At 37.9% G+C, this 22,036-nt stretch overlaps 1 protein-coding gene across 1 annotated transcript in view; it reads right to left on the minus strand.

Moving 5' to 3' along the window:
• The window catches only part of BANK1 (B cell scaffold protein with ankyrin repeats 1), a 312,636-nt gene that overhangs the window by 5,941 nt on the left and 284,659 nt on the right, over window positions 1-22,036 (minus strand). The window contains exons 12-14 of the mRNA XM_053900708.1: window positions 19,343-19,408; window positions 7,269-7,444; window positions 2,764-2,827 (exon numbers count right to left, since the gene is read on the minus strand). Coding sequence (XP_053756683.1) covers window positions 2,764-2,827; window positions 7,269-7,444; window positions 19,343-19,408 — 306 coding nt within the window. The remainder of the gene's footprint in view (window positions 1-2,763; window positions 2,828-7,268; window positions 7,445-19,342; window positions 19,409-22,036) is intronic.

Below are 22,036 nucleotides of genomic sequence, written 5' to 3' on the forward strand. Positions count from 1 at the left end.
TGTTCAGAGAACATACTATGAAGATTTCAAATGTTTTGAAACTTATTGAAACTTTTAAAATAGCCCAACATATGTTCTATTTTGGCATACCTTCCATGTACACCTTAAACAAACATGTACTCTAATTTTTTTCCACGTCATGTCCTGTAAATGTCAATAGATTCCCTATTTATTCACTCCTTAACAACGTGTTTTTTTTTTTTATTAATTTAACTATGTTTATAAGAGTTGCTTCGAAGTCTTTGTTTGTTAAGATCAACAATAGGACCATTTCAGTTTTTATTGAGAGCTTTCTTTTTCTATGAATAACATTTTCTTAATCTTTGTATGTCTTCTTTTTTTTTTTAAGGAAAAGTATTTTTAGGAAACACTGAATACTGGAAATTATAGACAATCAGCTGTATATTCTGGATTCGGTAATATTCCTTTAATAAGTAAGAAGTGTAAGTTCTTATTTTAGCAGGCAGTTTGATTATTGGCATGAACTTGTATGGGCCTGGTTTTATGCTGTTTTCAGTGTTGTCCTATAGACAGCCCAAGGTGTTTTCTAAAGCCTGCAGTGGGCCTGAGCCTACAAACTACCTTCCATGTGTATCTTGTAGGGGTTTGGTTTTAGGTTTGTTAGTGCAGGTCTAGAGGAGATCTCACTCTAAGTCATGGTCTTTAACCATTATATCTCTTGGATGTCACAGCAGGATACCAGGTGTTTTAACAAAGTTGTTAGGGAGACTTTTCCACTCTGGCAGGGCAAAATCTCCAACATCCCCAGTCTGGCTTCTCCCTGGTTCTGCTCAAACTCTAGTGTCTCTGTTCTGCTTTCAGTGTCCAGAAGCTGTTATCTTGTATGCATGAGTGGTCTTGCTCATCTCTTGGCCACAGACTTGTGGAGTCCCTCACTCCCTCTGAAGCTACTTCTCTACAGAGTTACCTCCTCTTCAGTGACCCACACAGACATTCCAGAAGCTTTGGTTGCCCTGGACTCTGCTCATGTCTCCTCATTTCAACAGGATTGCCTTGCTTTGTATGACTGCGTAAATTTTGTCACTAGAATTACAGTCTTAGGCTGCTAACTGCTTACTCCCTGAAATCAACTGCCTCATATTTTTGCCTAGCATTAGTGCTGTGTATGGTGGGAGGGTTTGTCTGGTAGTACTTATCCCATTTTGGTTAGAAGGGGAACTAGCTGATTCCTAATTAAGACACCAGTGTTTAAAAGTATTGACTTTGGATTAAAAAAGAATTAGGCTGTAGTTTCTAATCTGTGCATTTTGGGGCTTTTTGGTCTTTCTTTCTTTCTTTCTTTCTTTCTTTCTTTCTTTCTTTCTTTCTTTTTTCAGAGAGGGCACAAGTGAGTGAGATGCAGAGAGAGAGAATCCTAGGAGGGAGAGAGGGAATGAGAGAGGGAGAGAGAGAGAGAGAGAGAGAGAGAGAGACAGAGAGAGAGAAAGTGGGGCTTGTGTTCTCCCAAAGCATTGCTGGTGCTCACCTGATGTAGGACTCGAACTCATGAACTGTGAGATCATGACCTGATTTGAAGTCAGATGCTTAATGACTGAGCCACCCAGGCACCCTGGGCTTCTTAGTTTCTTACAGTCTCAGTTTCCCTATTTATAAATTGGTAATAATGTCTACCTCAAAGTGTTATTATAAGAAATTAAAAAGATAATACTCAATGTATGGTAGATAGTCAAATATTAGCTGCTGCTACTACTACTTAATATTCCTTAGTCAAAGTATGTATACATATTTTTTACTATATAATTTTTTATATTGTTAAAATTTTAACCTTTTCCACATTACAACAGAGATCTGTAGATCTCAGTTATCTGTAAATTAGCCCTGTGTTTATGAGCTTAATTATTTTAGAATGTGTATTTCTGTTTTTAGAAACCATTTATAAGATAGCTTAAAGAATTTTCTAGGAAAGAGTAGGAAACAATTTAATAATATGAAAATAATTTTTTTCAGTTAAGTTTCAACATGAAGCACGAGCTAAAATCTACGCAATCTTATTGAAAATGGAAAAGATGGAAATTTCAAGCTTTGCTAGTGGTTGTTAGTTTTTAATTATCTGTGCAGGGGTAAGGACTTGGGGAAGGAGTGGTCTGCTAGTGACAACACAATTTATTTTCAATTTTGGAATGTGATATTTATCTTTGGAGAAGATTTACCATCTTAATAATGTTTGGTTTGTGTTAGCATTAAAACGAGTGTTTTTTTCCCTCCCGTGAGAGTGACTGTAAATTGTTAGCAAGGGGAATCTGCATTGCCAAGAAGCATGCTAGCTGCAGGGGAAAGCAACCTGAGATTTACAATTTAAAATGATCCACATGTGCACAATTGTGTGAACTGACTATATTGAGACTGTTCAACCTTATTAAAAAAGTATGACTCCTTAATAATTCAGTAATCTGTATAATGGTGTGTGTGTGTGTGTGTGTGTGTGTGTGTGTGTGTATGTGTGTGTGTGTGTGTAAACTGGAATGGAATTATTTGCAATTTTCATAGAAATCAAAGTAAAGAAACTAGCATTTATGGAAGGTTCATTCTGGTCAATGAAGGTGAAAAATGTTCTACATGTTAACTTACACAACCCCTTCCAGATATATCTATAATCACTCCTGTTTTGCAGACAGGAACCTGAGTACCAGGCATTAAGACGCTTTCCAGTCCTGCAGCTGGGAAATGATGGCGTGCAGATTTGACTTCAGGCCTGGTTGACTCCACTCTATCGTTTTTGAATAACAGACAAAGCTTACTTACCAGAGACATTTTCTTCTTCTGGCCTTTTCCCAATGATGCAATCTCGTAGCTGGCGTAGTTTTTCCTTGATGAGGGAATGACCAGAAAATAGAAGTGAAGAGTCACAAGTTTGTCATAGATGAAGATGAAAAACATCAACTACCGTTACCAGAACCATCATGACTATGTTGCACTAATTTGGTACTCACAGCATCCCAATCAGCCATCTTGGATACTTTAAATGCGTTATCGTACTTAATTTTCACAACTTCATGAAGTATATATGCCATCATCTCAGTTTACATAAATAGAAGCTGAGATTCGGAGAGGTTAAGTAACTTTTCCAAATCACAGAGTTGTTAAGTAGTAGAGTCAGCCCTGGGACCCAAAGCCCAATTCTTATGGGAGCCGCTTTCCCAATCTAACACCAGAGGGCGCTACATTGGCTATGCTGTGTGCAAAAGCAAAAGTGTGACACATGGTGATTTGCTACTGCCTGAGCCCATCTCTAGCCTCTGTGGGGCACAACCTTTCTTACATATTTCTTTTAAGGACCAGGCACTTGGAAGCAAATGAGACATAACTGGATTCCCCTTCTTAGCTCGTCTGTGATCTTTCCTTGCTTTCCAAAACATTCTAGGTTGAACATTTATTATCATTTTATCTACAATGTAAAACAACATTAAAAAAAAATCTTTTAGAAGAGAATCTAAGAATAGCCCTTTCTCCTAAGGGTTTCCTTTGAAACCTAGAAACCATGCTTCCTAAAAAGAGAGTTATTTTCATTGCCTTAAAGATCTTCTTCTATGAGTGGAGTAAATATTCTTCTTTAGGCATTCACTGGTTATAACAGGAGTGAGGAGAGTAAAAGGCAGTTTTTACCTTCTCACCCAGCTCACCTTCAACTCCAGGGGTTCTACATGGGTCTTAATTATTCTAGAAACTCTTCTATTATTAACTCTATGGTTGTGCCACTTTTCCTCTTATTTTCTTAGGATAATACCTCTATCAATAATAATGACATAACATTACAGTTACCCCTGAAAGATTTATGTTCAGCGTACAAATGAATGTTTTTGCAAGCTACAGGAGTAATATTTAAAAGTGTGTGAAGGGGCACCTGGGTGGCTCAGTCGGTTGAGCATCTGACTTCAGTTCAGGTCGTGATCTCGAGGTTTGTGATTTCAAGCCCCACCGGGCTTGCTGCTGTCAGCGCAGAGCCCGCTTTGGATCCCTACCCCCGCTTGCACTCTCCCAAAAATAAATAATTTTTTTAAAAAGAAAAGTGTGTGAAAATGAGTGTGTACATATATTGGGAAAATGAGGAGAACATCTATTTTTCTGTTATTCCGACTGTTGTCCAACCCCTTATGTTAAGGACTAAGAAAACATAGGGAAAAAAACTCCTTGCAATTGGTCTTGGCAATAGTTTTTTGGATATGACACCGCAAAACACAAGCAAAAGAAGCAAAATTAGGCAAGTAGGACTACATCAACCTGAAAAGTGTCTACACAGCAAAAGAAATGATCAAGAAAATGAAAAGGCTACCTACAGAATGGGAGAAAATATTTGCAAATCATATATCTGATAAGGGGTTAATATCCAAAATACATTAAGAATTCAAATAACTCAATATTGAGGCGCCTGTGTGACTCAGGCTGTTAGGTGTCTGACTTCGGCTCAGGTCACGGTCTTAACGGTTCATGGGTTTGAGTCCTGTGGCGGGCTCTGTGCTGATAGCTTGGAGGCAAGAGCCCGCTTTGGATTCTGTGCCTCCTGTCTCTGTCCCTCCCCTGCTCCTTCTCTGTCTGTCTCTGTCTCTCAAAAATTAAAAAAAAATGTTAAAAATTAAAAAAATAAATAAATACCCCCCCCCCCGCCCCAAATAACTTAGTAGCAAAAATCAAATAATCTAGTTAACAAATGGTTAGAGAAAAAAAATGAGCAGAGGGACTAAATAAAGCATTTTTCAAAAATGACATACAAATGGTCAACAGGTATATGAGAAGGTGTTCAATATCACTAATCAATAGGAAAATGCAAATGAAAACCACATTGAGGTATCATCACCTGACACCTGTTAGAATGGTTATCATCAAAAAGACAAGCGATAACAAGTGTTGGCAGGATGTGGAAAAAGGGAAACCTTGTTCGTTGTTGGTGGGAATGTAAATTGGTGCAGCCACTATGAAAAACAGTATGTAGGTTTCTTAAAAAATTAAAAATAGAGCTACATATGATCCAGTAATTCTGCTCTTCGGTGTATATCTGAAGAAAATGAAAATAGGATATTGAAGACATAACTGCACCCTCATGTTCACTGCAGGATTATTCGCAGTAGCCAAGATACAGAAACAACCTAAGCTTCTGTGAATGGATGAATGGACAAAGAAGGTGTGATTACATACATAAGCCATGAAAAAGAAGGAAATTCTGCAATTTGCAACATGAATAGACCCTGAGGGCATTATGCTAGGTAAAAAAAGTCAGAGAGAGAAAGAAAAACATGGTATGATACTGTTTATATGCAGAAGCTAAAAAAGCTGCACTCAGTGAGTAAAGTGGTGGTTACCAGTGACCAGGAAGTGGAGGGAAAGAGGTTGATTAAAGGGTAGATACTTCCAGTTGTAAGATAAATAAGCTCTGGCGATTCAATGCACAACACAGTGATTATACTAAACAATACTGTATTATGTACTTGAAGTTGATAACAGGGTAGATAGTCAATGTTCTCACCCAAAAGAAGAAATGATAGTTTTTTGATATGATGGAGATGTTAGGTAACACTCCGGTGGTAATCATTTTGCAATATGTAAGTCTGTGAAATCGACAAGGCGGTACACCTTAAGTTTATCCAATGATATCTCATTAAAGCTGGAAACATAAAACAAGAAAAGGACTGATTCACTAAACAGTATTCAAAGTTACTGAACTTTTGGCTTTTATGGAAAGCAGGCTGAGTGCCTGTTCCTTGGCTTTACAGGTTAAATTTTGTTTTGTTTTGCGTAAACAGTAACTATATTCATTATCCCATTCTCCCTATATATTGGATAAGTCAGATCAGTCTAAAAGTAGTTAACACACCGCCTTAACTTCTTTCTAAAAGAATATTAAATATTAACACACACACAAATTAAAAACCACCAAGCCTTTCATAAAACAACTAGTGAGATAATTTTCAAGAAGGTATTTCAGTTGGATTCCTCTAAATTGTAAGCTTTATTATGATCTGAGGAGGGTGAAGTACAACGGGCTTATTTTCAGCAGAACTTGCAAGCTAACAAGGCTAGGAGAGTGGGTGTGTAGGTTGGCACTAAGGCACAGTTTATCTGTTTCAGGCTAAGAGAGCTGTTTGATGGCGATGGCATTGGCCCAGACTGAGAAGCAGCACTGTCATTCTGATCATGAACTAAGATCAGTTGCAGAACTGCACAATCAGCATGTTTTCGCATCTGTTTGGCGAAACAGGCCCAGGTGCAGCCACCACCCACACAACCAGAGCTGCCCTTCGAGATAGGTGGCTTCTGAGAAGAAGTGATCTCAGATGTGCTGGGAAAGTCCCTTGCCTAAACTACTTTCTGCCTAGATGCCACATTTGTTTGGAGTTTCATCATTGGGATTCATTTTGCTGTTCTTTAAAAATGTTTTCCTACGCATTGTTTTTCAACAAAAATGATCCCTTGGGAAAGGTAGCATATTGAGCTATTAATGATTATTTGTACTTCGGCCTAAACTAGCTAATTAAATGTGTTTTATCAAACAGTTCCTGAGAACTGGTTTCTATGGCACTGGGGTTTTCTGTGATAAGAAGGAAAAACTGTTGGACTATTTAGGGAGTAGGAAAGCCTGTGGGATAAAACAGAATACAGTCCTCATACCCCTCACCGAGGAATGTCATGGGATGTATATGGTATATTTTGTTTTCAGTCTCATCTCAGAACCACCTACTCTGATACCCTCTCAAGATATACATTATATTTATAGAAGACAAGCTTATCTGAAGTTAATATGCTTGGCAGCATATCTCTATAAATCCTGACTTTATATGGGCTTTTCCCCCCAAAAGGTTAAGGGGAAGAGGAGAGAAAACTTGTTATATTTTGTTGAGGAATATTGCCTGACATGATTTAAATCATTTTCTTCTTCCCTTTAAGTATGGTCCACATAACACACTCTTCAGAATGTTGAGCACATGTTAATGTAAAGATGCTTCACCTTAATATCAGCAATGAGATTCATAAAATATTCACTATACTAAGAACAGCCTAATAAGGTGATTAGGTGTTAGCTCTGATATAGTGGGTCCCAGCATTGAGTTCACCAATGGTTTGTAAACATGAAATCTGGAAACATGAAATCTGGATGTTTGCATCCATTTAATTGGTAGTTTGAAAACATTTTTTTTTTTGTGGGTAGTTAAAATCAAACAAATAGTTACCTGTGTTTCTTGTAAAAAGACTATGCATTTACAGACAGGCGCTGCCCGTGAGGTGAATGTTCCTGAAAGGACTGGGGTCATTATTACCTGCTGAATCATTTCCAGTTCAGTCTTTCCCATCTGCCAATGTTTAAATTTCTCTAGGGCTTCATCCACAGATAGTTTCCCATTCTTGACTTTCTCTTGAAGAAGGATGAGCTCTTCCTGCCCAGCAGCAAGGCAGTTCACAGTGGAAAAGGCCTGACTCTCCAGCCGAGCTCTGTCTACAGTATGAGGGGAAGATGTTTTAACAAGAAGACTATATATGTCAATTGGGGGGAAAAACACTCTAAAAACAAATCAGTTGAGTTTCTTATTCCTGCCAGTCTACAAGCAGTCACTGAATAAATCAGTACAAAATTTTTAATGCATTTCGAAGGATTGTCGTGTCTGTCACCTAGGGTTATGGTAAAAAGAATGCGTGTCATCACTAAGAAACAGAAAAAGGGACAGGTAGATAAAGAACAGTAGCAAAGTTCTGCATTTTACTAGCTGTGGGCAGTACCAATTTCACTTTCTTTTTGTGAGGGTTATTTTTTTAAGGTTATTTATTTATTTTGAGAAAGAGAGAGAGTGGGGGAGGGGAAGACAGAGAAAGGGAGGGAAAGAGAGAATCCCAATCAGGCTCTGTGCTGACAGCACAGAGCCTGACATGGGGCTTGAACTCACAAACAGTGAGATCATGACCTGAGCTGGAATCAAGAGTCAGATGCTTAACTGACTGAGCTGCCCAGACACCCTAGTGAGGCTTATTTTTAATAATGTGCACAAAGTTCTTAGCATAGTGCCTGTCAAATGGTAAGCTAAATAAATATTAGCATTATTATCAATAATAAATATTTGTGGAATAAATGTGGAATAAACATAATCTCTAGCTTTTGGAAAAGAGATCTCAACCAACATCCAAGTGTTATAAAGTTTTAGGAGCATTTGCAACTTTATTCCTGAAAGATTTAAAATAGGCAATTGCCGCTCATTTTGTAATGAACTGCTTTCTTTCCAAAAGAGTTTATTTTGCTCAGAACAATCAGAACATTGGGTGGTCCAACTTTCCATGTGTGGCTGCTAATGCCACACCATACATCAGCCTGAACCACAGACCATGGGTGAAGTCAGTGCTTTATTTGTCCCACATGATGTTTAAGGACATAAGAGAAGCTACATGCCTTTAAGGATGCTATGTGCTCTCCAGACTATCCCAATCCTTATCCCTCTTTATGGTCACTGGATGGCATCACACTTGTATTATCTGCATGTCTGGAGAACTTAGTTGAGCTTGTACCTTATTATTTATACATTTCTAATAAGTCCGACCTATTTCGTGTATTGTCTCAAGAAGGACCGGGTAACTCCTTAGCAGTCTATGTCTCATGCACTATCAAATCGAAATATGTTCACAGAGTCTAGGAGAGAATAGACAATCTAGCTGTGTACTGGTAAACTGTCCCTGAAGAATCACTCATTCCCCGGAGCCCATCTTCAAGAAAGAAATAGGCTAGCTAGACTGTCACTAGACCAGACAGACAAGGACTTAGAAATGGAAGGGCATTCAAATCCTATAGTACTAAGGATCTGGTGATAGTGTTTGGATTGGTTAGTCTGGAAAACAGACTTTTCAAGTACTTGAGAGCAGGTTTTAAGTGTTTCAAGGGGACTTGAACCTTGGGGTTGTCCTGGAATGACCTTTAGCAGCATCCTCAGTTTTGAGAAGGATTCTAGCAGGAAATCTTGAAATGGGGACACAGAGACTGTTCCTTTCTGAAAAGATTCGCATACACATAAAACTGCTCCACGGCCAATCATTTTGATTCCTACAGGGGCTTTCTTGGCTGTCTTTTCTTTCAGAAGTCCTCTTCCCCCAGAACTAACAAGATGTCAACAGATTCTACACTCTAACTCTTTTCCTTCAGGGATGACGGAGCATGAAATCCCAGGAGAATTGGAGAAGCACAAGTCAGCCAGAGGGCTCACTGGTTCAGTAGCCAAAAGCACAGATAACAATTGAGATCTTGCTTCTTATACCATTTGCTTTTGATAGGCCTCTGCAATCCACTCCAATTCATAAGGTACAGTTTGCAAATGAATTCTATGTGCCATTCCTGCCAGAGTACGGACGTTTAGAGCCATCATTTAATAGCTAAGACATTTAACTAGCACCTCACTTCTGTCATCCCTTTGACTAAGTGTGAATGAATTTTTATCTCAAGTAACCCATGCAGCTGGATTTTCTCTTTTGTTGAAGTTATCTCAAGGAAAGTCTTTCTGGAAAACTGTACCAGCTCGTTTTGCTATATGTGCAGGTATAGCTAAATTCAGAAACTACTGAATCGTCTTAACAATATTCATTTCAGGGGCGCCTGGGTGGCTCAGTCGGTTAAGCGTCTGACTTGGGCTCAGGTCATGATCTCGCGGTTTGTGTGTTCGAGCCTCACATTGGGCTCTGTGCTGACAGCTCAGAGCCTGGAGCCTGTTTCAGATTCTGTGTCTCCCTCTCTCTCTGCCCCTCCCCTACTTGTGCTCTGTCTCTATCAAAAATAAATAAAAAATAAACAACAACAACAACAAACAATATTCATTTCAATTGCCCTTCACTTTTCAAATTTTCACTACTAAAAAATAAGTAAGATGACTTTTGGGGGGACAGAGTTCAGTCTTGTGTGGTTGTGCAGAGAGAACAAAAGAATGAAAGTTAAGAGTATCAGTTCTAGACAGATAGAACTGGAAGTGAGCTGTTTATAATTAGACCAAGTTTACATACTTCAGCTTTTACTTACTACCCGCACCCCCCCCCCACCATTAGCTATGACAAGTTGCAAACCAAAATGATTTAGGCACTTAAATCATCTTTCTTCCCAAGGGCAGACTAGTTAAACCAAAACGTGCAACCTGTAATTTTTAGTAGGGTGTGCAAAGTTGCTTTAATGCACTTAGATCACTGTTTTATGGGGGATGGAAGGTTTTTTCTTTCCTCCTCCATTTTATATTTATTATTAGTTTATCTTCAGAAAAGTTAGTATGAGGTTAATGTAATTTTTGTTGAAACGGGTTTGCCAGATTGCTAACTGTACATATTGCAGACTTTTGGTCTCTTAGTGTAAAAACTTCAAGATAAACTACAGTTTCTAGAGTTTTAGTTCCTCTTGGATCAGTTTCTTTTTACAAGATTTTCTATTTAATCAAATATCACTCATATAAACATCAAATAACACTGTTATGATGAGTGTACGAATCTTCAGATTAGGTAAGAGAGTAAATTGAGCTTTTCATTAAAATTATTTCTATTGCTGAGTGACTGGCTAGAAGAACATTTTTTTACTGAAAATTTGAAAGGAAACAACTTGATTGTCCAACAACAAAGAATTTAAAGTATGAAATATTTACTTAACAAATACTAAGTAGTCATTAAAATAATAACAATAATTAAAAAGATCATGTGGCAATATAGAAAGTGCTTATCATATCACAATAAGTACAAAAGCAGGATATTAATTTGTATATACAGCAAAATGTTAATGATATAAATGTTTTCCATAAGATAAAGCATGGAAGGAAATTATCTTAAGATGACACAAGTTGTTCTATTGTGATGGTATCAGAGATTACTTTTTTCTGGAATTTCTGTGATTCTTAACTTCCAGCTTTCTGTGATGATACAGGATATGGTTTTTGCAGTAAGAAACTCTCTCCCATTCTGCTAATAGGCTTTCCCATGGAATACATACCATTCCAAGCCATGGAAGATACACTATACCAATGCCATACCATACTGTATCATCTTGCCATATTATTTTGTGAGTAATTGGAAAGAATCTGTCGGTAATGAAACTGAGACACCCAGCGACCAAGATTTAAATCTGAAGTTATTTTTTGTTCTACAGCTAGGGAACTGGCAAGTAAATTAACTCTGGGGCACATGGGTAAATTAGGAGAGACCTGGAGTGTTGAATTATTGGTAAGTTCCAGGCAAAGTATCTACATCTCTTGAAATTAGGGCTGCATGTTGACAGAACTCCTCCCTTGACTTAACTTGAGTTTGGCTCCTCTGAGACCTCTTTCCAATGAGGCTTCACCTTTTGTACTTGCCTGTCTGTCTTCCTATTGCTCAATTTTCATAAGAATCTGCTAAGTTTGTTTAGTCAGGGTCCCCCACCCTTGACACCTGGTTACCTTCAGTATCTGATTGGGTTCCTTGACCTTCCATCGCCCCCTAGGTGATATCTGATCACCTTGCCCTGCCTTCAGCAAGAGCCCTGTTAGGCTAACTTAGCCAGTATTCTCTTACCCCTGTGTTTCCTCTTAATAATTTTCCACATACTAAAAATACTAGTTTCTGACTTTTGTTACAAAGACTACATATACATATATGTGTATATCTATCTATCTATATCTGTATATATACACATATATCTATACACACACATGCAATATTAAGTGATTTGGAAAGTACATATTTTCTTTTAAAATAAATTTCAGAGATATAATTTATCTTATATATTTTTGGTTACTAAGTCATGAAGGAAAGGACATGATTTTAGTTTTGTATTTTCTTCTAGTTCCTAGACCATTTTATATTATTTGAGCATCGAATTCAGGTTATGATTTGTTGCATTACATATTTTTTATCACCAGCATTTTACATTCACATTTTAAAAGTATATTTACAGGAATTATTTACATTTTTTTTTTTTTGAGAGAGAGAGAGAGAGACAGAGAGAGCACGTGTGTGAGAGAGAGTGGGGATGGAGCAGAGAGTGAGGGAAACAGAGGATCCCAAGCGGTTCTGCGCTGAAAGCAGAGAGCCTGATGAGGGCCTCAAACTCATGAACAGTGAGATCATGACCTGAGCCGAAGTCAGATGCTCACCTGACTGAGCCACCCAGGCAACCCTACAATAATTATTTAAATGCAATTCCATGTTTTATTGAATTCATTATTCACCACAAATTCTTTAATACCATAAGTTCTCTTTAAGCTTTTTATTTTGCTTAGTCTCTTATTTATTCATAATATATTTCGGGTAATACTTTCAGGACATAGAAATTCTAATTTTTCTAAAACCTTGGTTATCCAAAAGCTGCATTTGTTTTCTCCTTACAGGCATGAAATACCACACTAAAGATAAACTTCTTAAGCTGCAATATTTTCCTAATAAACTGTGTAATCCGTTATCTCATATTTTTGTTACACAGATTCTCTGTTTTTTAAAACTGATTTTGATTTAAAAAAGTTTTTTTTAATGTTTATATTTATTTTTGAGACAGAGAGAGACAGAGCATGAGTGGGGGGAGTGGCAGAGAGAGAGGGAGACACAGAATCCGAAGCAGGCTCCAGGCTCTGAGCTGTCAGCACAGAGTCTGATGCTGGGCCCAAACTGGTCAACCATGAGATCATGACCTGGGCTGAAGTTGGACGCTCAACTGACTGAGCCACCCAGGCGCCCCTGATTTTGATTCTTTTTAAATAGAAAATCTAAGTTAACATATCTTCTCAATACTTTAGGATTGTTTCTTCATCTTTATAATTAAAAAGATTTGCGAGGGTGCTTTTAAATTTCCTTATTGTTTTCTGGGTCACAGTTAACCTATATTGAGCCCCACATCCCTGTTCTATAAAGCTTTGTTTAGCTATGCCATTGACTGCATTCTGTATTCTATTTAAAATAAACAAATCTATTATACGTGAGTTGGATCTCTCTTCTCCATTTCTTCTGATTGTTTCTAGTCTATCTATGTATTGAGAACAAACCCTTCTCCAATTATATTCTCAACTTCAATAACTTGATTTTTATCCACCATCAGGTCTTTTTGTTGTGACCAATGTGGATTTTAACTTGCTGCTGAAATTTTAGCTTCTAAGCTTATTTTATTTTTACCATACTTCCTTTTGTCACTAGATCCCTTTTCTGCATGTCATATATTTCATATCATCCTGCCCTCTCACCTAAAATGTCTTTCATATATTTTGCTTTCGTCTTAGCCTGGCCTTCATCCCAGACTTTCTACTGCTGTTTCTTCTCTATATTTTCAATTTGTGTGTGAGTTCACACTTTTCTGAAAAATTCTTTATTGACAGGTGTCAGGTACTGAACCTGAAAGTTGAATAGTTTAGCTTAAATTTAATAAATGAAAATTCAAAATAATCCATACTTCTTTACAGTTACTACCTTAAAGCAATTTTCTACACAGTTAAAATATTTGTAAAAACTTCAGATTAAAAGAATTACAGATTGTGAGTTGAAATGTTCTGTGTGTGTGTGTGTGTGTGTATTTCCCATTATCTACGTTTTGATGGCATGGTGCTTTGTGAGAAGATATATGACAATCTTACTAATGAAACAAATCACTTACAGAAGTATAATTATCCTGAGTCTTCCATGAATAAATTACCTTGCCTTTTCCTTGGAGTGGTTTTTGAAGTTCTCATATTATTTGTTCTCTTCCTCAGTCCTTCTTGAAAGAGAACATATCTATAGAATCATGTTCACCAGGAGATTTAGTGTTTATTTATCCTTTGCTTCTATTCCTTGTGTTCACTCAGATTTTGTTCTCTGCTCTAGGTTGCAGAGGACATTGGTCACTGCAGTTCACAACTCAGGATCCCAGGGTTTAGCGCATTGTTAGGGCAGCTTTGTCACACACAGGTGAAACATAATTCCTTGGCGCTGTGTACTGATAGGTCTGTAAGCAACTAACTCCCGGCATCAATTACTATAAGAATTCTTCTTGCCCATGCGATCCTTCCACCATAGAGCTTTATTTGGTGGTCTCAGGATGCAAAGTATAACATTAAATCCCTCCTCCTCACTTTTTACTGTGGGCTATTGACACATCACCAAAAGCAGGCAAGAACTCAGTTATTACACAAGTTTTTCCAGGTCTGACTTCAACAACAACAACAAAATTTTTATGAAAATGTAAATGTATTATACTGAAAAAGATAACTGAGGCCATTATTCTTTTATGGAGTACAAATGACCACATTTTGATAATCCTCTGTCTTTCCTTTTTAATATATCCAATGCTAGCAAAAACAGCCTGATGAAAATTCCTCAGAGACCAGCATTCTCGTTTCCCCCATGTTAAGGGCAATATCACCATTTCTCCAGGTCTCTTACTTACAGAAAGTTTGGGTATTTCACACTTATCAGACTGTTTCAGCACTGGGCATTTGGAGAACACAAACAAGATGTGTTCCCTGACTATATCTTTCCCATGAGCATTCACACTCCCTGAAAAGGCCAGCCAATAATGACTTTTCAGTCTGTATTGAAGAATCAGTGGGCAGACAGAGACTATACCAGGGGCTAGGCAGATAGTTACTGAGCAGAGAAGATTTAGTGCCTGAGTATTAAACACATGTGAATAGTTTTCATTATGAAAAATAAATATGCTTTCCTTCATGTTTTTATTGACATGATTTTCTTGATATACCTTTTATTTTTTCACTTTTTATAGAATTATGAGTCTACAGGGATGTGTCTCAAATATAAGAAAACATGGAAAGCATGATAATAAATGGTAACAGCAAAAGTCGTCTTATAGCAAATGATACAGGAATATACTAGGGAGTGGTTGGAGTTTTTACCTGAAATTTGAATTTAAGCATGGTTTAAACATGGCAAAAATTAAAATTATATTGTGCAGATGATTTCTGAAATACAACACACTTAGTGGCCAAAGTTGACCACAATGTGGCCTTCAGAAAAGTTTCTTTTGGTTATATTTTCTCTTTGGCATGTTGGTTTTAAGATTGTTGCTCATTACTATTCTCATGTGTTCCATTTTTAGCCATGTCTAAGGTAGGACTTAGGCAACCAAATTTTAGAAGCTCCACAAATGATTCTTAGGCTCATCAAGGGTTGGGAGTCACTGAAAATAGGCAGGTAGTTAGCATGGACATGTTCCCCCTACCTCCCATCTGACCCCATCTTCCAAAGAAATGGTTTGCCTTTCCAGAGTGACAGCAATAGCACACTCTTGATGAGATTCATTATTTAACTGTGTGACTGAGGAGATCTGTGTATGTGACCCACAGTCACAGGAAGGCAGTTCAGAATGTTAGGAGTGCTAAACCTCATTAGCTGCTACGTATCATATTTGAGGTAAGACTACACTAATGATATGCCGATGATTCTGGTGAGGATAGAAAAGGCCCCTTGGCATAGTCCAAGAAAAAAATAGAACAGAGGGAAAAGAAAAGGTGTAACAGGTCTGGGAGATGTGAGCATCCTAGACTATTATATGATTTTTAAGGCCGGGAAAATTAACCAGATATTTCCATGTCTTTGAAGAAGCAGCCCTTACATTCCTCCAGCCCTCTTTGACTTGATCGCGTTCCCTAGTGGTCTTCTAATTACTAATACTATTTCATAGAAACTTTATTCTTTGGTAGGGGCCTAATGAATCCAAGCATTCCAGTCACTGGGAAGGAAACTTCCCCTAGTATAGATTTAATAAATTGAAAGTAAGGGTTATCAATCAGTCCTCTATGAGTGTCATTAACATGACGCAGCCTTCAAAACTCTGATCAACTTCAAACCCACTGACAAAATTCAGTTCTCTGGCTTGCAATGTTTTTTTTTTAATTTTTTAAAATGTTTATTCATTTTTGAGAGAGAGAGAGAGAGACTGCATGAGTGGGGGAGGGGCAGAGAGAGAGGGAGACACAGAATCTGAAGCAGGCTCCAGGCTCTGAGCTGTCAGCACAGAGCTCAACGCAGGCCTCAAACCCACGAACCGTGAGATCATGACCTGAGCTGAAGTTGACCTAAGCTGAGCGTAAACTAATGAGCCACCCAGGTGCCTCTCTGAATAAACCCTTGACCACTCTGAGAAGTTCAGTTTTGAGAGAGGGGGAATGTGCTAGCAGCATATTCTGTGATACCACTCTGTCATTTTTCTAATTTCAAAACCAACTCAGGAATACGGATTTTAAGACTGTATTTTGATGGAAACTTTTATCTGTGATCCAAAATCCTCACCATTTTCCTTATATTTTTTCAGGATGTGAAAATTGAGTTGAAGAAATCTGTTAAGTTTCCATGGAAATGGTGCCAATTAATTTTTTCTGTTCCTCAGGAAAATTCCTTGACTTAGCAATAATGTAACTTCCTGGCAATCCCTTGGCAGTCTTGAATGTAGGGCATCTGAAACACTTATAATTTCAGAGGGAAAATAGTTGGCTCTTGTAATCCCTTTTTCTTCCAGCATATAGTGTAAGAATTAAATAATTTCTTTAACCTTCCTTAGAGAACCTGTTTAGTCCCTTTAGAAAATCTTGATTCTGACAAACATTTCAGAAAAGGGCCTTTTGCTTTTTGTTTTGTTTTGTTCCGTTTGGCGAAGCAGGTACTGCTCTTCTTATTAGGCCATGAAATCCCAGGATAGTTAAAGAGTAATCACTAATTCAGTAATAAGCAGTTTTGATCACCTAGTATGTCCCATGGCCTGGATGGTCATAAATATCTGAAACGGTTTAGAGAAAAATGGTTGGACAGAGTAAACCCTTTGGGGTACTTAATTCTTTAATTTTAAAATCTTCCCAATTATTCTTAATTATCTCTTCTCCTACTAGATTCTGATTTCCCTGAAGACTGCAGTAATCAGGGAGGTTTTCCAACATTCTATGAGGTTTAATGTTCCTCTTCTCCTTGCAATAGAACAATATTCTTTTCTGTTCTGCAGAATTACTGATGTCCTCGGTTGGTGGGATCTAGGGAAACTGGTCTCAGGTGACTAATCTCAAATATTATCAATAAGTTGGATTTAAATATCTAGAGAGAAAAAATTCATCCCAAATTTGATTAAAATTTCAGCATCCTCACCCTAAAATCATTTAAAAAAATTTAGCGATTGTTGACCTTGATGAAACCAATTAGGTAACAAGAGATGGGCAGAATTTGATCCAATAAAATATTTTATAATTAGGTTCTTGTTTCCTTTCACTGTCCCCTTTTTTTCTGGTACAGAAGAGACTAGTTTTCTGTTCATACAATAGAAGAATGATTGGTCTCTTTTAGGCTTCATGGACACTACAGCTTTTCCTTAGGCTGCTTTCTAGGGGAAAGCCAGAGGACAACCGGTAAGAGCAAGAATTCCAAGGATCTTTTATTATTTTTGCTATTTGTCAGCTTCCTTCATCTCTGGTGGCCTTCTTCACGTTTCCCCCTTCATTCCAACAGCGTTTAATTAAAACATGAAAATTGGATAATTTATTTAAAAATGCTTCAGGGAAATATTCTCCTAAAGAGCTCAAAGCACCCCTTCTCTTTATTCTTTCCCAAATGCTGTGAGGTATGTGGGGGAGTCCTGATAGGAATAATCTCTACTTTGTCTACTTTGTTAATCCTGCAGGAACTGTTTGATTCTCCTTGTACAATGATCTCATATGGAGTTCTGCACTTATTTCTTGAGACAGGTATAAAGGTCCAGTGGAAGGATAATGGTAACCTTAAAAAGAATAATCTTTTCCCTCATATTAGTGAATCACTAGAAATGGAAAGTGTCAAATAGAGGGTTTTTTTTGGCATATAAATTTGTAAGCAGTGTATCTATGGGTTCAGGGAGGACCAGAAATTCTGCTTTATTATGTGCTGCATTCAAGCATCATGTACTTAATTGGGAGAATAATCTAAGTACAACCTTGCTGCCATTGGAAATGCCACTTGAAGTGATGGATGAAGATCTCTCATTTAAGGACACACCTTTGTTTGGAAGACAATCCATGGCTGTCTTAGAAGCAAGTCCACTGAGGTTGTGTATTTTTTTTTTTTTAATGTTTATTTGGTTTTGAGACATGGGGGAGAGGGGGCAAAGACAGAGGGAGCCAGAGGATCTGAAATGGGCTCTGTGCTGACAGCCCAGAGCCCAATGCGGAGCCTGAACTCATGAGCCACGAGATCATGACCTGAGCAGAGGTAACAACACACTTAACCGACTGAGCCACCCAGACACTCCAAGGTGGTGTATTTAACAGCTTGGTGGTGTTAGAAGTTGGTGCAGTCAGTGCCTAGCCATGTCTATCATGGCACAAAAGGAAACTGGCTAGGGGGGTGTTTAGTGGCTGCTGTGAGATAACCTCTTGATTTTATTTTAATGTCTCTCTCAATAATTCACTGGTAGCAATTTCAAGGCAATGCTGTTTGGACTGAAGTTATTTTCGGATATTTATGACCATCCAGTCCATGGGACATACTAGCTGATCAAAACTGCTTATTACTGAATTAGTGATTAGTCTTTAACTATCCTGGGATTTCATGGTATAATAAGAAAATATCTGAAAAGGTTTAGAGAAAAATGGTTGGACAGAGGTTAAAAGCATCAGCACGTGCTCACTGGTGATCAGAGCCAGCCCCCTACATCTGTCACCTTTTACATTTCTCACTTTTGAACTTTAACCAAGCCCTTATTATCGGGGGGGGGGGGGGGCGGGGGGGAGGATCACAATAAATAACCCACTAGAGTTTCTCTTTTCAATAGGAACCACGGATGTCAGGGTAAACTGGAGGCAGCTGCCTCTTTGTAGAGCAAGAGGAAAATTTTTCCACTGTGTGTGATGTCTCTATACCTTCAGTATTCAGCTCTTTTCTGCATGACAAGTAAGTGTTCTCCAAAATGCTGGATCAAGTGCTGAAGGCAAGAGAATAGTGAGAAAAGGGCACGGTCTTTGAATGGAGTTCAGTGCAGAGTACAGACATCCCACGCTGGTTCCCTTCATTGCGGAATCAATCATCTGTCCGCCACTGCCCCCAATTTACGTTCCAGAGGCTACTCTCTCTAAAGGCCTATAAAAGCATGGTCTCCATGCATGTTAGAGGATTTGTCTTCCTTGACCTTCCTAGAGCCCTGCTAACAACATCATCAACATCGCCACAAACATTCTCACAAGGCTGTTTCTTGCCTTTATAAATTGCAATAATTTTCTTGTATTAATCTTATTATGGCAAAATTATATTTGGGCAAGACACTAATTTAAGAGTAAAACTCATCAGGCACACAGTTATTATTACTATTGTTTGTTTTACAATTATTTACTTCTATCCTCGGAGACTTTATTCAATATTCATAAGGCTTCTTTAGATCTTGCTTAGAGATTATTAAATAAACTGAAGCTCACGTGAATACCTTGTCTCTTAGGACCGTGGAACCTGTCGCCATCAGATTGTCTTCTGGCTGTCTTTTGTTGAAACACTGTAAAAAAAAAAATAGCGCATAATATTTATAGAACACAAACATAAAAAAGAACAGAGCGTGGAATTCTCCAGGAAACCAGAACACGATACTTCATTTTCCTTAGCAGCAATTCTTGGATTGTATTATTTTGAGTAGGAGGATTATTAAATTTACAATTTTCTCATTTGTGCAGCTTATCAGTCACTTCAGAAAGCATTTTCTTTAGGCAGAATAGTGCAATGCTGATGGAACACCTCGTTAAACTACTTAAATCAAGACATGATTCCATTTTGATATCAGGCAAAGATAAAAGGTGCGGTGTGCTAAAAATGATAAATGTTAAAATCACATGAGAAATCCCATTTGCACAGAAATTACTCATGCTGACTTTTGGTGATAAGCAAGGATAATGACTGTTTCTTCTTAAACAGATGAAAAGACTGCTGTATCTCACAGATGTAATAATAAAAAAAGACACTTTATTCTTGCATCACCTAGCTAGACCTCAGATACTAAAGTGGCTTATTCGAATTACTTCATTATCTGAAAAGTGCTTTGTTCTCGTTTATTATTTCTCACACGAAATTCCGTGAGACAAGTCAGCATTACTCACCTCATTTTGCAGAGAAAGATAAAATTGATTGTTTAATATTTATTGAGCACCCACAAAGTTCTGTATAACTCTGGCATTTGTTAGTGAAAAAGCCTATACCCTTTACAACTTGACTTTAGAAAATTGAACATCCCAGGGTTCGTTCCATTTATTTTTTATGGGGACTCTGAATTACAGGGTCTGGGAACTGCAAGAGGACTTGGAAATTTACACCAACCTCATATGTTTAAAGATGAGGGAAGGGGAAGTTTTACTAACTCGTAAAAGGGCTAAGTAATTTTACAATAATCCCAGAACTGTTGTTAGTAGAAATGTGATTTAGAGCCTCAATCCTTTAACTGCAATCTATTGCTTGGTTCTCCATAGCACTGCTGTCTCTTCTCTTCCATAACTATTTCCCTTTAAAGATAAAGAAGGAGCTGGAGGGAGGGGATTCAAAGGAACCTTTGAGCATTTCCAGCACACTGTGTCTCATTCTTAGCAGTTCATCAGGATTTCCTGGGACAATGGAGTGGAGGCAAGTGACAGTGGGAGTGGTCCAGCTGGACAGTGCTTGACCACTCTGGTTGGAAGATGCATCCCAGGAGTTGTTTTATATCCTTATCTTTTTTTTTTTTTTTAATTTTTAATGTTTATTTTTGAGAGAGAGACACACACAGAGTGCGAGTGGGGGTAGGGCACAGAGAGAGAGGGAGACACAGAATCTGAAGCAGGTTCCAGGCTCTGAGATGTCAGCACAGAGCTGGATGCAGGGCTCGAACCCATGAACCATGAGATCATGACATAAGGGGAAGTTGGTGCTTAACCAACTGAGCCACCCAGGTGCCCCGGTTTTAAAATTCTTTAAGCCAATCTATTCTCAAGGTCATACCTGCATTTAATCCACACCAAAATTCATACCACACCAAAAAAGCATTTTTTAAGCATATATCGTTTGCCAGCTATTGTCAAGAGAAAGACTATTCGGCTCTACTCTCCTCTTTCAAAGAGGAAAAGCAAATATATTTTCAAAGCATGATGTGTTTAAGAAAAATTATACACACATAATAACATTTCTGGTTGAAAACCAATTTTCTGCCTTGTTAGGATTTGGAAAACATGCTAAGTATAACTTAATGGCAAGTTCTGGGTTTGTGGTTTATATTTTTCCTTAAATATAATGATGGATATATGGTGTGTGAATATATTTTAGGATATTAGAAAAATTTTTACAAGTGATGCTTGATTTTTTTCCCATTGGCTAGTTCTAAAAAGTCTTGCAAAAATGAAACACTTTTGAAATTTTAATAACAGGCAGAGTCTTTGTGATTTTTTTAGCCAATATTGTGAAGATAATAACTAAAACTGTCTAAGACAAAGGAGCTGTAGTATGGCATCATTAATATGGAAAATAATCTGAATCCAAGGATAGATTCAGACAACAAATTCTCCAAATAAAAAGTACATTAATTGATCAGTTTTAACAATTCTGCTGAATTTTAGAGCTACAGAGTACTCGGAAATGGAATTCGTTTTCCCAGAGTTTTGGCATTAATTGTTACATCCTCTATGTTGCTCTGCTGACAACAGATGCCTGGCGTTTGTGAACTATCGTAAACATTACGCTCTCTCTGAGTTTCTAGTCTAAGAATTATAAACAGCATATTTATTTATTGTTGAGATTTCACCAGGGCTTACAGTTGGGAGAGCCAGGGATCTGAGGGAAGATTGGAAGGGGAGTAGGGTGTCTGAGCAGGATGGTTATCAAAGTGCTGATAACAGAACTTTTTAAAAGCAGGGTGTATGTCACACCCCACAGTACAAAGGCCCTTTCTACCTGGATAATCTCCTTTGCAATTCCCTTTTAAGTCACCTCCAGCTGCACCCATTTCAACTGGTCCCTTCCTACCACCTACAGACAAGCCTCAGTTCCTTACAGAGACTCACTTAGCAATTAGCACTTTGCCAAACACACCATTTTCTCATTGCTGTGGAAGATAGGAGGTGTTTTTGAATATGAGGTCATCTTGGAAAAAGGCCTACATTAACTCGTT

The sequence above is a fragment of the Panthera pardus genome, unplaced genomic scaffold (assembly GCF_024362965.1).
Source record: "Panthera pardus isolate Hobbes unplaced genomic scaffold, ASM2436296v1 HiC_scaffold_13, whole genome shotgun sequence".
In the NCBI taxonomy this organism is placed as follows: domain Eukaryota; kingdom Metazoa; phylum Chordata; class Mammalia; order Carnivora; family Felidae; genus Panthera; species Panthera pardus.